General features: G+C 42.9%; 1 protein-coding gene across 1 annotated transcript in view; it reads left to right on the top strand.

Annotated features, from left to right (window-relative positions):
* Positions 1-13,786, top strand: part of LOC127005594 (uncharacterized) — a 51,506-nt gene extending 37,720 nt beyond the window's left edge. Inside the window, exon 5 of the mRNA XM_050874548.1 lies at positions 12,705-13,786. Coding sequence (XP_050730505.1) covers positions 12,705-13,214 — 510 coding nt within the window. The 3' untranslated portion in view covers positions 13,215-13,786. The remainder of the gene's footprint in view (positions 1-12,704) is intronic.
* Positions 13,787-17,299: the final 3,513 nt, after the last annotated feature.

Genomic DNA, 17,299 nt, shown 5'->3' with positions numbered 1-17,299 from the left:
TTTTGGGGTCTCCAAACCGGACTCCCCCCTTAAGGAGACAGCAGCTTTCTTAACACTCTTGTTTTCTGACGGCCCAAGCAGCAGCCTAACATGGTCTTCCTGTTTTTCCCTTCCCTCCACTGGGAACCTTTCCAGGCCGAGGATCTCCGCAGCCTAACACAGCCTGCCAAGAGCCTGCTGCAGGCTGGCCTGGTGTTTGCTGTCCACCAGGTGGAAGGTCAATGCCGACATGCAAGAATAAGTCTTGAAGCCGGCCAGCTGTACCTCCATGCCCTGAAGGAGCAGCCCCTGCCCCTGGACACATTAACCCTGCAGGTGAGTTGGGGACTCAGCCCTCCCTGAAGGGCAGGGATGGCGGCTGTAGAGTTTCTGGTGAGGCACTGCCGCCAGCCACCGGTCACTGCCAGACTAGGAAGAACATTTTGAACAGCTGCTAACCACAGACTTCTTTACTACTCACAAACAGCAGCAAGATCAAGGTCACTGTGCTCCAGCATGTCCAAGCAGCTGTAGTCAGTGCTGCGGCACAGGTCCACAGTCATGTTGATCCCAAGGTCACTGTAGGTCAGGAAGTGTTTACATGCTGCCTAGAGTGTGGGACTGTTATGTTAGCAGTGACATGCAGGTCACTGTAGGTCAGGAAGTGTATAAGTGCTGCCTAGTGTGTGGGACTGTTATGTTAGCAGTGACATGCAGGTCACTGTAGGTCAGGAAGTGTATATATATGCTGCCTAGTGTGTGGGACTGTTATGTTAACAGTGACATGCAGGTCACTGTAGGTCAGGAAGTGTATATATGCTGCCTAGTGTGTGGGACTGTTATGTTAGCAGTGACATGCAGGTCACTGTAGGTCAGGAAGTGTATATATATGCTGCCTAGTGTGTGGGACTGTTATGTTAACAGTGACATGCAGGTCACTGTAGGTCAGGAAGTGTATAAGTGCTGCCTAGTGTGTGGGACTGTTATGTTAGCAGTGACATGCAGGTCACTGTAGGTCAGGAAGTGTATATATATGCTGCCTAGAGTGTGGGACTGTTATGTTAGCAGTGACATCCAGGTCACTGTAGGTCAGTAGATACATGCTGTACAGTGTGCAGGAAGGAATGTGCTGTCAGCAGTGACAGTACAGTACACATGCAGGTCACTGTAGGTCAGTAGGTACATCTGTACAGTGTGCAGGAAGGAATATGCTGTCAGCAGTGACAGTACAGTACACATGCAGGTCACTGTAGGTCAGTAGGTACATGCTGTTCAGTGTGCAGGAAGGAATGTGCTGTCAGCAGTGACAGTACACCGGGTATTCGATATATGCGAGGTCGAAATATGCAAATTTTCTCATATGCGACTAACTTAAATGTGCCAAGTATTCATTTTATGTGAGAAAAATTCACTGTTATGCGAGTAGCGGCGCTGGTGCAACTGGTTGGTGAGGTATGGTGGCCGACTCGCACTAGAGAGCGACGGGTGCAAATGTTTTCCCGCATTTTCCTCGCCTATAATTAACCTTTTCCTCCCTCTGATCCTAAAGTTAACCCAGTAGCAGCGACGGGTCAAATTTGTGGCTTTACCGTGTAGCAGCGATGGGCCAAAGTTGTGCCATGATTTTAACCCCCAAAAATAGATGAAGCATAAATTGATCACAAATGCTTTGATATATATTATGAGATGGTTTGTGTGAGGGGTGACTTTTTCTCATTTTTCTCGCTTAGAAGGACCATTAAGAAACATGATTCTCGCTGCTACCGGGTTAATCCTCAGGTAGCTAATTATCAGCTTAAATGGTAGACTTTGGGTGTGTCTCCCCGGAAGCAATCAGCAGCTCTGGGCTGTCAGACTCGGAGAAGCTCTACCCTGAATGGGGTATATATAACTTCGAGTATAACATCCATGTCGTGATTTCCCTTCAGTAAGATTCAAAATACTTATGAATATACAGTATGTGATATAGTAGAAAAAACATGCACATTTTAACTTAACGTTTGAGATTTCAAAATTTTACACGTCTATTTATTCATGTTTGATATTCGTATTCCGCGTTGGTATGCGGACAGCCACATTTCCTTCACAGATACGAAAAATTTCATGGAGCCCGCAATTGTAGAGGAGGCAATTCTAAACAACAAATGCTTATGGCTTTTTCTGCTGCAATGAATCCTGACTGAGGTATGGGTTCAAAAACGGGTTGTGGAACATAATCCATTTAATTAATGGGATGATAGGTTCGATATATGCGAATTCACATTATGCAAGCTTTTTGAAAAACGTAACCCTCGCATATAACGAATACCTGGTGTACAGTAAACACACACAGGGCAGAAACGCACACGAGGTTAGAGCAGCTAAGCAGCCCCAGCATGACCAAGAAGGCTTCTTTCAGCTCTGCAGAACAACAGTAATGGTAATCATAATAGTAAGAGTAGTGTCCATCACTTGATCATGTCATTCAATCATAATTAATCATGTCATTTAGTCATAATGGTAATAATAGTGTCCACTATATCATTCACCATGATCTGTGTCTGAAGCTTAACTTTCAGTGGCCTCGTGCCTTCCTCCACAAGTCTTCCCAAGCCAAGAGCCTCTTCTCTTCCTGAGCCAGGGGGTCGCCCTCCAAGACTGCATGCCACGTCCTCTTTGCCTCTCCATTCGTCAACATTTGTGTTTCCACTGGCCAAGGAGTTATCACACCTGTCATCTTGTCTGCTGCATCCAGTGCCACCTTTGTTTTCAAAGCTATAAATATCTAGTTCACAGCTTTTTCCTGGTTTTCCTTCCTCTGCTGTTCTAGAAACTCCCCTTGGTTGATAGATTCTGCTGCTAAATTTTGTCTTTCCAACTCTGTTGCTTTTCCTCAGTTTTGTTGTTTTTCTTCCTGTTTTTTATTTATTTTTTTACTTTTATGTTTGATACGGTGTGTGTGTGTGTGTATTTACCTATTTGTATTTACCTATTTGTAGTCTACCAGGCCTGAGCTAAACTCTAATAGTCCCATCTCCATATCTACATTCATCCAGCCTTTCCTTCATTTGCTGGACACTGCTCGCCTCCACCACCTCTTCCCTCAAGCTGTTCCATGTGTTAACACTTCTAAGTGGAAAACTACTTTTTCAAGTCACTCAAACAGGTTCCTTTATTAAATTTCTTTACATGTCCTTTCAGCCCCTGCATTCTCACAGTAGAGAAGAAATCATCTCTATCCACCTCATCAAACTTATTTACCAACTTATACACCGTGATCAGATCTCCTCTCTACCTTCTTTGTTCCAGTGTTGTCAAGTCCATCTCCCTCAATCTTTCTTCATATGTCATATTCGAGAGTTCTGGGACCATTTTAGTTGCAATTCTCTGTATCCTTTCCAACTTTCTGATATCCTTTTTGTGAGGCGACCACACAACTGCAGCATATTCAAGTTTTGATCTTATCAATATTGTTATTATTTTCTTCATCATTTCTTTGTCCATGTAATGGAATGATACCCCTATATTTTGCATCATCCTGTAGGTTTCTCCAAATAACTTGTTTATATGCTTTTCTGGGGATAGTGTGTCCTGCATGTTACTCCCAAATCTTTTTCTTCATGTACCACCTTCAAGTTTTCTTCTCCCTTCCTGTATGTTTTCCTCGGTCTTTTTTTACTTTTCCCCATTTCCATAATATGGCATTTGTTTGCATTAAATTCCATCTCCCATAACTGGCTCCATCTATACACTCTGTCCAGGTGTTTTTGCAGTTCTTCACAGTGTTCCTCCGTCTTCACTTTTCTTATTAACTTTGCATCATCTGCTAAGAGGCTCATATAACTTTTTATACCCTTTGGCATATCTTTTTTTTTTTTTTATTATTATTATTATTATTTGTGGGGTTCTTGAAAGGTCTGGACTTCCGAAAATCCCGTAAATTCTCAGCAATAAAAAAACATAAAATAAAATAACTGAAAATTGAGTTATCAGACTCACAGCCCCTCTAGTCCTTATTTATTTAAATATCTGACCAATCACATCTCTCATAGGGTAAGCAAAAGCCAGATAAACCTGCTCTTAAGTTTATTGAAAACAACAAAGAAACTCACTGGAAATTAAGAATAATTAATTAACACCGTCTCCGCCAGTTCTTCTCCCCTGCACAGTTGCTGTCCATATACAGGGGCCTTGTCCGCCCTCGTATGGAGTATGCATCTCATGTGTGGGGGGGCTCCACTCACACAGCTCTTCTGGACAGAGTGGAGGCTAAGGCTCTTCGTCTCATCAGCTCTCCTCCTCATACTGATAGTCTTCTACCTCTTAAATTCCGCCGCAATGTTGCCTCTCTTTCTATCTTCTATCGATATTTCCACGCTGACTGCTCTTCTGAACTTGCTAACTGCATGCCTCCCCCCTCCCTTGGCCCGCTGCACTCGACTTTCGACTCATGCTCATCCCTATACTGTCCAACCCCCTTCTGCAAGAGTTAACCAGCATCTTCCCTCTTTCATCCCTCACGCTGGTAAACTCTGGAACACTCTTCCTTCATCTGTATTTCCTCCTGCCTACGACTTAAACTCTTTCAAGAGGAGGGTATCAGGACACCTCTCCTCCCGAAACTGACCTATCTTTCGGCCACCTCTTTGGATTCTTTTTAGGAGCAGTGAGTAGCGGGCTTTTTTTATTAATGTTTGTTTTTGTGTGCCTTGAACTGTCTCCTTTGCTGTAAAAAAAAAAAAAGCACACAGCAACCTAGTTGCTGTCCTAGCAAATGGTTACTTAGCTGTAGGTGGAGAAGAGGGAAGCCACACCCTGTTCTGCCTCGTGTCTGGAGCCTTCTTCAATCCTCTCTCGTTCCTCACTGCAACGCTGTGCCCTCACTCCTCCCACGGGCTTCCCTGACCTTAGTGCACAGTCACTCTGGACATGCGGATACTACAAGGCTGAAAAACCCGGAGGTTGGAGAGGGACGTGTGCTCGCGGCGAAGTTTGGGCAGGAGATGACTGAAAGATTTCGGTGGTCCGACAATGCTCAGGCCGGGCTCCGCGGTCAAGATGCCAGCTCTTGCCATACTGACATCTCGTTTTCTGTGCAACACTTACGCTAAAACGCCCAAATGGCTATGGAATTATTATTTATTAATAACCTAACACATGCAATTGGTCATAGTGGATCATGCATCCCACACATAGCTCAGCGTTGGCAGTAATAACGAATATGATTTGAAAAGCTCGCTGCTCCTGCCTCTTAGTTTTTCCTGCCTGATCTGTGACTCTTCCCGCTCTCTCAATCAAAATGGCGGGGACTCCCGCGGTAATTTTCCGCAGGCCACTCCCTGAATAATGAAATCATGACATTATTATTATTTTTATTATTATTATTATTATTATTATTATTATTATTATTATTATTTTTTTTTTTTTTTTTTTTTCCGCCTATGGGGCCGGTAGGCTTTCTTGATGGGGCCTGATCGTCTGCCCCAGTCCGTTGTGGCGCAGGCAAGTGTTTATAGTGGCGCCATCTTGCAATGGCTCATGCTGCCCCCCGGAGCTCATCTTTAGTCCTAGAATCCTAGAATTTTGGTGGTCTTCTGGACAGCATGTGGGTAGTCTTAGGCCACTCGGCTGCAGCTGAAAAATCCCGGCTTGTGGTAACGGGCAGGGCGCGAACCTGTGTCATCCTGAACACGGGACGGTCAGGCTAGCCACTCAGCCACCGCCTACGCTTATATATTTATGATTATTGGTGCCAGAACTGAGCCTTGAGGAACTCCACTTTCTACTCTCCTCCAATTTGATTTCTTCTCCCTAATCAGTCTTCATTTCTCTTCCTGTTAAGTAATCCTTCATCCACTCGATGATCTTTCCACCCATTCCTCCCCACTGCTGTAGTTTCCAGATTAATCTTTTGTGCGGAATCTTGTCAAAAGCTATTTTCAAATCAAGATATACACAATCAGCCCATCCTTTTCTCTTGCACCTCTTCTATTGCTCTTGAGTAGAAACATAGTAAGTTGGTGACACATGATTTCCCTTTTCTAAATCCAAACTGTCCCTTATTTATCATGTTTACCTTTTCTAAATGTTTGACCCATTTTTTTTTTTTTATTATACTTTCACAAATCTTGCACATTACACTTGTCAAAGAGACTGGTCTATAATTTAGTAGTTCAATTTTATCTCCACTTTTATAAATTGGTACAATGTTCGCTCTCTTCCATTTTAAGGACACTTTTCCTGTATTTATTAAGCATGTCATTATGTCATAAAGTGACTCCAATAATTCATTTCTACACTTTTAGCACTTGTCCTGAGATTTCATCCAGTCCCATACCTGTCCTTCCATCTAAGGTTTTCATCAGCTGTATCAGTTCTCTTTTCTTAACCTTTACAAGATTTAGTTTCCCTTCATTACAGTTTCCGAGACCCCGGTCAACGTCGGTTTCTTCCGCAAACATTTTATGAAAGTTTTTATTTAATATTTCTGCAATTTCTTTGTCCTTTTCATAGAATACATTTTTTTTCCTTTAGCCTTTCCACTTCTTCATTTCTTTTTAACTTACTGTTTACGAATTTATAAAACATTTTTGGTTCTTTCTTACAACTAAAAACTATTCTTTTTTTCAGATTTAGCTTCCTCTTCTCTCCGTATTTTCACATATTCATTTCTTTTTTATATATATTTGTCCCTATTGTTCTTATTTGTTTTTTTCTTTAAATTCCTCCATGCCTTATTTCTATTTCTTCTTGCTGTTTCACACCTCCATCCAAACCATGTTTTCTCTCCTTTAGTTTCTACTGTGTAGTATGGAACATATATCAGTTTTCCTCTGTTGTAAATATTCATAAAATAGTCATATTTCTCTTGAATATTAGTATTAGTCTACCCCACCGAAGAAAGTCTTGAGTCCAACGTAATCAGCCTTAGCATAGTTTCTCCTATTTTCCTTATAAGCCTCTTCCTGATATTCACATCCTTCCAAAGTTTTCATATCTAATAGTTCATGGTAGCTCTTTCCTAAGGGGCACTCATGATTGACTCCATTCAAATCCACATTTTTTTGTGAAAATTAGGTCAAGTCTTGATGGTTCGTCATCCCCTCTCAACCTTGTATCTCCTTGCACCCACTGCGTCATCAGGTTATCTGTTACCAGCTTCAATAGTTTACTTCCCCTAGTATTTTCGCCGCCCTCCGTTGCATAATCTTTCCATTTCACTTCTTAGCAATTGAAGTCTCCTTTTTAATATTACCTATTTATTATTTTTTTTATTTCATCTGTCAGTGCCCATCTTGTATCTTCAAGCATAGCGTTTGTGTGTGTACCGGTATTTACCTAGTTGTGAAATACAGGAAAAGAGCCGTACAGGTAACTCGATTTACGTGAGTTTGGTTTACGCGTTTTTTAAATAACGTGGGGTCCAAAATCCAAATAAATGTTAAATTTACACGTTTTTTCACTAATACGTGATAGTTTATGGAGTGGCCACCAGATGTCTCATGCAACTGGACTCACACAGCGCCGGGGTCACAGCTGAGCTCAGTTTTTCCCGTGCGCCACTTGAACAACAGTACAGTACCCACGCTGCCACGCTACTCAACAATAGGGGTGGGCAGGTACCGGTACCAGTACCTATACTAACGGTACCGACTGTACGGTACGGTACCAGTACCAGACTGCTCGGTACCGGACCAGACGGCTCGGTATCGGTACCAGACTGCTCGGTACCGGTACCAATACTAGCCAGTCGCTCATGGTGTCCCTCATTTCTTCCTCACATGAGTGAGGCTGAGTGCCTGAGTGGATATCTCGGTGATATGGATATTCTCTCTCTCTCTCTCTCTCTCTCTCTCTCTCTCCACTGAATGAAGTGAATATTTATTTTTCAATAGAAACCTACCTCTTGTTTGATTTACATTGTTTTTGATTTACGCGACCCCATCAAGGACACAATACTCGCGTAAATCGAGAGTTACTTGTACTAGGCTCGTGCTGTCCCGTCTCCATAACACTTATTATCCAGGTTGGCTTTAAATTCATGAATCGTTTTATCACACATAGTCTCTTCGTCAAGTCCATTCCATGTTGTTGTACTTTGGTATGGAAAACTGTATTTCTTCACGTTTCTCCTACTCCTATCACGTACCAATAAGTCTTCCCTGTCCAATTTCTCCAGTCCCTCTTGTATCCTGTATAATGCTATTAGGTTCCCTCTCTCTCTTCTTCTTTCCAATGTTTTTAGTCCCAATTTCTCCAGTCTTTCTTCATAAGTATGTTCTCTCAGTTTCCGGTAGTTAGTCACTGCTCTCTGTATTCTTTCCAACTTTCTAATTTCTTTTTTCAGTCTAGGTGACCACACTAATGCTGCATATTCTAGTCTTGGATGTGTCTGTGTGTGTGTGTGTGTGTGTGTGTGTATATACCTATTTGTATATACCTAGTTGTGAAATACAGGAAAAGAGCCGTACTAGGCTTGTGCTGTCCCTTCTCCATAACGCTTATTATCCAGTTTGGCTTTAAATTCATGAATCATTTTTGCACAGTCTCCTCGTCAAGTCCGTTCCATGTAGTTATGCTTCTGTATGGAAAACTGTATTTCTTGATGTCTCTCCTACAGTCGCTCTTCTTCAATTTCTTACTGTTCCCTTTTGTCACACTCCTATCACGTTCCACTAAGTCTTCCCTGTCCAATTTCTCCAATCCCTCTTGTATCCTGTACAATGCTATAAGGTCCCCTCTCTCTCTCCTTCTCTCCAGTGTGTTAGTCCCAGTTTCTCCAGTCTTTCTTCATAAGTATGTTCTCTCAGAGTTTCTGGTAATTTAGTCGCTGCTTTTTGTATTCTTTCCAACTTTCTAATTTCTCTCTTAAATCTAGGTGACCACACTAATGCTGCATATTCCAGTCTTGGACGTATCATCGATGTTATTAGTTTCGTCGCCATTTCTTCGTCTAGATATGTAGATGCTGCTTTTATGTTTCTAAGAAGATTGTATGTTTCCCCAGTTATCTGGTTTATATGCTTTCCAAAGGATAACTTGTTTGTTATTGTCAATCCCAGATATTTTTCCTCTTTTTTCTCATGATTCTTTCATTACTCAGAAAGTAGTTCCCTGATATTCGTCTACTGCTCTTACCAAACTCCATCACACTGCACTTCCTTGTATTGAATGTCATTTCCCATTTGCGAGACCATTCGCTTATTCTGTCTAGATCCTGGCTTAGGGCTACACAGTCTTCTTTACTTGCCACCCTCCTCATTATTTTAGCATCATCAGCAAACATATTCATATAGCTTGTCACCCCTTCTGTCATGTCATTTATATATATTGCAAACATAATCAGAGCCAACACCGATCCTTGGGGACTCCACTGGTCACTTCTGTCCAGCTTGATTTATTGTTCCTGATTACTGTTCTCATTTCTCTCCATTAAAAAATCTATAATCCAATCCAACATTGAACCTCCCAGCCCTCCAACATGATTGAGTTTCCATATTAATCTCTTGTGGGGCACTTTATCAAATGCTTCCTTTAAGTCCAGATACACGCAATCTGCCGAACTGTCCCTCTCCTGTATTATATCAATTACTCTTGAATAGAAGCTGATCAGATTAGTTACACAAGATTGCCCTCCTCTGAATCCAAATTGGCTATTTGTTAATATACTGTTGCTTTCTAAATATTCCACCCATCTTTTTTTATAATTTTCTCACACATCTTTGCTACTACGCTTGTTAATGACACTGGCCTATAGCTCAACGGATCTACTTTACTTCTTCCTTTATATATTGGGACAATGTTAGTGTGTTTCCAGTCCATTGGTACCCTCCCTTGTGCTAGTGAGACATTAATCAAGTTGCTCAACTTTCCAGCTATTTGCTGGTTACACTCTTTTAGCACCCAATTTGCTATATCATCCGGTCCTGCCAATTTCCTCGCATCCAGTTCTTCCAATAATTTCCTAACTTCATCTGTTGATATTTGTATCCTTTCCAGTCCAACTCAATTCCCTGGCACTGCATCTACACCTTCAAATTCACTCTCCCTTGTGAACACTGTTTGGAAACAATTATTCATCACTTCTACTATTTCATTTCATCATTATTTCATCAACGCCTGTTCCTAGGAGCTCCCACCAGGGGATGGCCACGGCAGAAGAGCTTCCAACTTTCTCTATCCCGACACTCCTTCCTTGCCTGCTCAAAGTTTCTCAAAGATCTTTCCCCCCTCTCCCCAACGTACTCTTGCACCCTATCCCTCCATTTCACTGGAGGTCGTCCTCTAGCATTCCCTCCCTCTATCTCACTCACATACACCCTTCTGGTCATCTTACTCTCCTCCATTCACTCAATGTGGCCAAACCACTTTAAGGTCTGTCGCTTCACTTCTTCCACCACTCCACACTTCTTCCCTTCACCCCTGTGATACATTCCAAAATGCTCGTACACACTTTCATTACTCATTCCATCCATTCTACTCACACCACAAGTACTCCTCAAATAACTCATTTCGTAAAATAACTATTTCACTTATACTATCAAAAGTTTCACCATTAACTTTAACTTCCTGGATCTCATCTCTATTTTTCAGTTTTCCATTTATGAACTTATAAAACAGTTTTGGCTGGTCTTTGCACTTATCCACAATATTTTTCTCAAAACTTCTTTTTTCTTCTCTTCTTATTTTGACAAGCATTCCTCTTCCTTTTGTACTGATTCCATAGATCCATCCTCCTATTTTTTTTCCATTTGTTCCATGCCTTCTCCTTATCCTGCTTGGTGTCTACACACTTTCTATTATACCACTCTTCTCTTGATTTCTGGCCAACTTTCATCCTTGGTACCCAGTTTTCCACTCCTTCGTTGTAAATCCATAGAAAGATAGCCCATTTTTCCTCAACATTGTCAGCCTCATAAAAGAATCCCATTGTGCTTCCTAAGTTGTTCAAAATTTGCTTTATTAAAGTTGAACCATTCTTTCCTGTAGTCCTCATTCCTGATTTTTCTACCTTCTTCTTGTAATATGTATTCGATAAGGACATGATCGCTCTTCCCTATAGGGCTCTTATAGTTCATCTCCTCTATGGTATCTGGCTCCCTGGTGATTATCAAGTCCAATCTAGATGGCTCATCATTTCCTCTGAATCTCATATTTTCCTCCACCCACTGTGTGAGGACGTTATCTATAACCAATTCCAAAACCTTGTTCCCCCATGAAGCTTCACTTCCTTCTGTTGACCAGTTTCCCATGACATTTCCTTACAATTAAAATCTCCCATTATCAAAATCTTTTCTTTCTCCTCCACCAATCTCCGTAGGCAGTCTATTGTGTCTTCCAGCTTCTTCTTGTCCAATTCTTCTGTCCATGAGCTGGTTTTGGGGGGACATACACCACTACGATATTTCTGCATCCTCCCCTTTGCAGTCTTATTCCCACACTCAGGACCTCTGCCTCCCCTTCGCCATAGGTGACACCCTCCACTGTCCATTCTTTTTTCAACAATAGCATCACTCCTCCTCCTTGTTTATTTTCTCTATTTCTCATCCATACATTATATTTACCATCCCCTAAGTTAAATGCATCTATACTACCAGTCAATTTGGTTTCTGTAATCCCCATAACATCTATTTTTTCCTTACCCAGGTAATCTATTTCTAACATTGACGATATTAACCCGTTCACATTAGTGTATGCCACCTTCAAGCTGTCTCCTCTTCCCTTCTGTACCACTTCCTTAGGTCCATGTCTATCACTCTCCAGAAAACTTCTTTTTCGCATCCTTTGACTTTGCTTCATTCTTTTCGTTGGCTTGATTTTACAGTTCTCTTATCGTGTTCCTTTCCTCCACACTTCTGTCCTTCCTTACCCAGACTTTTTTGTAGGCCTCTGTTCTCTCTAACTTCCATGACTTTCCCACCACTTCTGCCACAGCCACTTGAGACCTAAATCTAATTTTTACTGGTCGTTGGGCTCCTTCTTCGTACTTCGCAAGCCTGAATACTTCCTCGATCTCTCCTACCAGCTCATGATCTTCCTGAATTGCTTCAGTTACTTGCTCCACTGCCTTCCTTTCTTTCTTTTCCCTTGTATGTTTGATCGGCATGTGCTCTTCATTAATGCCCACCACTACTACAGACTTCTGTTTTTCAACCGTGTTTCTCACTATTTGTTTTTTCTTTTATCACCTTGATCACCTTTTCAGTTATTGCTTCATCCTTAGCCTTAACTTGCTCCTCCACAATTTTCTTAAAGCTAACATTCTCCTTTTCTTGTTCCTCCTTCCAGACTTTATGTGTTTCCTCATCCTCATCCTCATTCTATCCTTCATTTCCCTTTCCAAGTCGATAAGTCTCCTTCTCAACATAATGTCTCGGTCTCTGTGCCTCTCCACATCATCCGAGAAACCTTCAAAATCATTGTCCCTTGGCCTGGCTCCCCTGCTTACTGGTGTAAACAAACCCACCGGTGACGACAATGCCGTCGCCCCCGCCTTCTCCTGGCTCATTATTCAGTGTTATTCACTGTTCTCAGCCTTTATTACTTTGGAAAAGCACGATTGTCACCTAGCACAGCTCCCACCTTAATTCCCACGTCTAGGGTTTAGTTCCCGTGTAGCTTGATGATAATATGAAGACGCGTCAGGAGTTCAGCTGTGTCCGTCTGCCATCTTGTGTGTGTGTGTGTGTGTGTGTGCGACGCATGTGTGTACATGCCGCATCACCTGTTGTGTTGTGTGTTTACAGGTGAGTGAGGTCGTGCCGCCCTCCCCCCCTTGCACTGTGTTCCTGGACCTGTCCTGGCCAGGCAGCACAACACGGCGGGTCAAAATCCATCTGAGCCCCGACACCCCATGGGGCAGGCAGTTTCTGTTGCTGTGCACAGGGCAGCGCGGCCCCTCCTACCGTAACACCAGCTTGCTAGGGGTGGGGAGGAAGGGGCAGCAGGGAGAGTTTGTGAGGGCCGGGGACTATGAGAGTAATGATGGGGAGGGGGATGCCATCCTGCTGTCTGACCTTGATAAGGGTGAGTACCGGACGTCAGGCCAGCCGGGTGATGTGTGTGGGCTGGTGTGGAATGACCCTACCCGGGGTGTGTGTGGTCTGTTTGGTATCTATACCAAGAATGGTCAGGGAAATGATAAGTCAACTAAAGTCTTTGGTGAGGTGGTGGAAGGACTGCCCGTGGTGGTTGAGGCAGCCCAACACAGCAACATTAGGGAGGTGACTGTAGTGGACTGTGGTGTGGTGTTGTGAGGGTAATGGCCTGCACCACCACCACCACCACCACCAACACAGCAACATTAGGGAGGTGACTGTGGTGTGGTGTTGTGAGGGTAATGTCCTGCACCACCACCACCACCACATCACCACCATCACATCATCACCATCACCATCATCACTATCACCACCACCACCACAACAACAACAACAACATTATAAAGGTGACTTTTTTTTTTTTTTTTTTTTTTTTAAGTAACATGAAGCATAACCTTGTGCTCTTAACATTAATACCTGATGCAATGTATTGTTCAGTTTCTTGCTGCATTCTTGTGCCATCAGCGCAGTGTTTCATGCTGTCCACCGGCCTTCCCTTCACTTACTTTTGTTAACTTGTTCCATGATTTCCATGTTTGTAATTACAGGGACGTCTTGTTGTACGCGAGTTTAAACTACGCAAATTTGGTTCAACGTGATGTATTTATTACTTATAGATAAAAATTGGTCTTGGAACCATCTGATGAAACCAAGGAAATGTTGTATTGAAACATTAATTTTATGTTTTCCTGTAAGTCATTCCTTAATAAATGTCTGTGATCAGTCTGTGACCATGTGTGAAATGTGTTAGCCTCCTCAGCTCTGCCAGGCACTGCTGTAACCACTGGACATTACACAGAGAGAGAGAGAGAGAGTTTCAGGTGTAGGCTATCAATAGTTTTTGTATAGTGAGAAATAATCTATTGTTATTTATTGCTGTACTTTTATTTTACGTACAGAACTTCAAAATACTCTCTCTCTCTCTCTCTCTCTCTCTCTCTCTCTCTCTCTCTCTCTCCACATGCTAACTTATGCACACTCTGCAGTTGTGTGTTTTATATACATGTTTTTTTATGCCTGACTGCTCTTTGTGGTGCAAAAACAAAGGGTAAACAACAACTTTCACCCCGGCACCTTGGACGGATGCCTGGAAGCCATTATCAGATAGTGTACGTGAATGTCCTGCTGACTGACTGGCGGCCTGACTGGTGGGCGGGGGAACCAGTCAGGCAGCAATTATCAGATAGTGTACATGAGCGTCCCGCTGACTGACTGGTGGCCTGACTGGTGGGCGGCTGGTGGAACCAGTCAGGCGGCATTTATCAGATAGTGTACGTGGGTGCCCCGCTGACTGACTGGTGGGCGGCTGGTGGGTGGGGGAACCAGTCAGGCGGCAATTATCAGATAGTGTACGTGGGTGCCCCGCTGACTGACTGGTGGGCGGCTGGTGGGTGGGGGAACCAGTCAGGCGGCAATTATCAGACAGTGTACATGAGTGTCCCGCTGACTGACTGGCGACCTGACTGGTGGGCGGCCAGTGGGCGGGGGAACCAGCTAGGCAGCAATTATCAAAGTGTACGTGAGTGTCCCACTGACTGACTGGCGGCCTGACTGGTGGGTGGGGGAACCAGCTCGGCAGCAATTATCAGAGTGTATGTGAGTGCCCCGCTGACTGACCGGTGGCCTGACTGGGGGGCGGCCAGTGGGCGTTAATGAGCTTGTCTGCCATATTTCTTCCGCATATCATGTTTTTAGTTATTCCACTGCTGCAGTATATGCACTAAGGATGTATGTACAGGTTTTAATCGAAAAACACCAGCATTTCCTTGTCTTTATTCCGTAGAAGCTGAGAAGAAATGTTCCACACCCGCCTTGATCCCTCACACTTCCTCTGTGCAATGTTCATTATATATTGACCATGGTCTTGCTTTTAATGTAGAAGCATGTACAGACTTCTATGTAGAGCGTCTCAGATTTAATCAAAGCTTACTTCAAATAAACAGAAAGAAGTATTGGGGCAGGAAGGAGAAAAACTTACAAATATGCAAATTATAGTGTACATTTGACTCGACGTCAACCAATAGTGTTACACAATCATGCATGTCATTGTTAGAGGCATATTAACCAGTAAAAGGAGAAAATGCAACATACATGTCATGCACCAATTATTGAGAGGGGTTGGTTAAGTGTTTTTAGGGAAAAATAATTTTGAATGGTGAAGAAATGGAGGAGGTCAATGAGTTTAAGTACCTTGGATCAGTTATGTGTAAGCATGGTGGTATGGAGGGAGAGATAAGAGAAAGGGCATTGCAAGGAAGAAGGGTGGTAGGGTCTTTGGGACAAATCATGAATGGCAGGTGTGAGCATGGAGGTAAAGAGGAATTTGAGAAATACAATAATAGTACCAACCCTCACATATGCAAGTGAAACGTGGGCCTGGAATGGAAGTCAGAGGTCTAGAGTGCGGGCAGTGGAAATGAGTTATTTGAGGGGTGCTTGTGGTGTGAGAAGAATGAATGAAGTGAGTAATGAACGTGTGTATGAGCGTTTTGGGGTGTGTCACAGGGGTGAAGGGAAGAAGCGTTGAGTGGTGGAAGAAGTGAAGCGACAGACCTTAAAGTGGTTTGGCCACATGGAGCGAATGGAGGAGAGTAAGATGACCAGAAGGGTGTATGTGAGTGAGATAGAGGAAGGGAATGCTAGAGGACAACTTCCAGTGAAATGGAGGGATAGGGTGCAAGAGTACGTTAGGGAGAGGGGGGGAAAGATCTTAGAGAAACTTTGAGCAGGCAAGGAGGGAGTGTCTGGATAGAGAAAGTTGGAAGCTCTTCTGCCGTAGCCATCCCCTGGTGGGAGCTCCTAGGAGCAGGCGTCGATAAAATGATGATGATGATGAGAAATGGCTGTGGTGTGACAGAGATAGCTTGATCACCAGAGATGAAAAAGAGACTTACAAGAGTGGAATAGATAAAAGAAGATAACTCCTTTGAGAGAGAGAGAGAGAGAGAGAGAGAGAATGATAATAAGAATTAGACTGAAAATGAGAGAGATTGAATGAGAATGAGCAAATAAGAATGAGAGAATGATAGTGAATGAGAAAGAATGAAAATGAGAATGAGATAATAAGAACTAGAGAATAAGAATGAGAGAGACTGAGAATGAGAGGAAGAATGAGAATGAGAGAGGGAATAAGAATAAGAATGAAATTGAGAAAAAATGAGAATGAGTGAATGAGAATGAGATTGAAAGAATGAGAAAGAGAAAATGTGAGAGAAAGAATGTAAGAAAAATGAGAAAATGTGAGAGAAAGAATGTAAGAAAAATGAGAAAATGTCAGAGAAAGAAGAGAGACGCCCACTTTGTTACCTTTACCTGTTTCATCTTACACGTCGTTATCTGTCCACCGTAATGTTTCGTCACTACCTGTTTAACGTGACCTTCAGCTGTGTCTTCCTCCCCCTGGTGGCCGCCTGTCTCCAGCCCTACGAGCAAACATAGCCAGGGTCAGGTCAAAGCCAAAAGGTCAGTCAGCCTCTTTCGTGTGTGTGTGTGTGTGTGTGTGTGTGTGTGTGTGTGTGTGTGTGTGTGTGTGTGTGTGAGAGAGAGAGAGAGAGAGAGAATATGAAAGAGAGAGAATGAAAATGAAGGATAATGATAATACACTTACACTTATGTACACTTAAGTATGTTTCGCAGACTAGTCGAATGAAACGACTCTATGCTGCGCTCATATGATGTTGACATAAGTTAACTGAGGGTGGTGGCATGGTCGGGTCAAACTTAAAGTCTGCAGTTTCCCAATACTTATCTAGACGACATTTAAATGGGTTAATTGTTTGAGTCTCAACTATTTCAGAAGGGAGCCAATTCCATATATTAACTGCTCTGAAGTAGAAGTTATTACTCTGTGGTCCATACACACCATCAGTAGGGCAGTGCTGAAACAGTTGTGTGTGTTGTGTTGACGGCTTGGCCTGTCCAGAGGTGTGAATGATGGAGGGAGTACTTCCTGTTCATATACACTGAAGTGTTTCCACATTTCAATCATATCTCCCCTCAGGCGCCGATACTTCAAAGTTGGTAAGTCAAGGTGCCTGAGACGGTCGGAATACTCAAGATGTCCAAGTCCATCAACTAGCTTGGTGGCCCTTATTTGCACCTGTTCAATTATACTTTCTAGGCTCCTGTATCTAGGTGACCAAATAACTTGGGCATATTCTAGGTGGCTGCAGATGAAGGCTGTATATAACCATTTAAACAAATCTTGACCAAAGTACGAAAATACACGTCGAATAAGCCCCATC

The sequence above is a fragment of the Eriocheir sinensis genome, chromosome 30 (genome assembly GCF_024679095.1).
Source record: "Eriocheir sinensis breed Jianghai 21 chromosome 30, ASM2467909v1, whole genome shotgun sequence".
Lineage (NCBI taxonomy): Eukaryota > Metazoa > Arthropoda > Malacostraca > Decapoda > Varunidae > Eriocheir > Eriocheir sinensis.
This window is presented reverse-complemented; position numbering and strand designations above follow the sequence as displayed.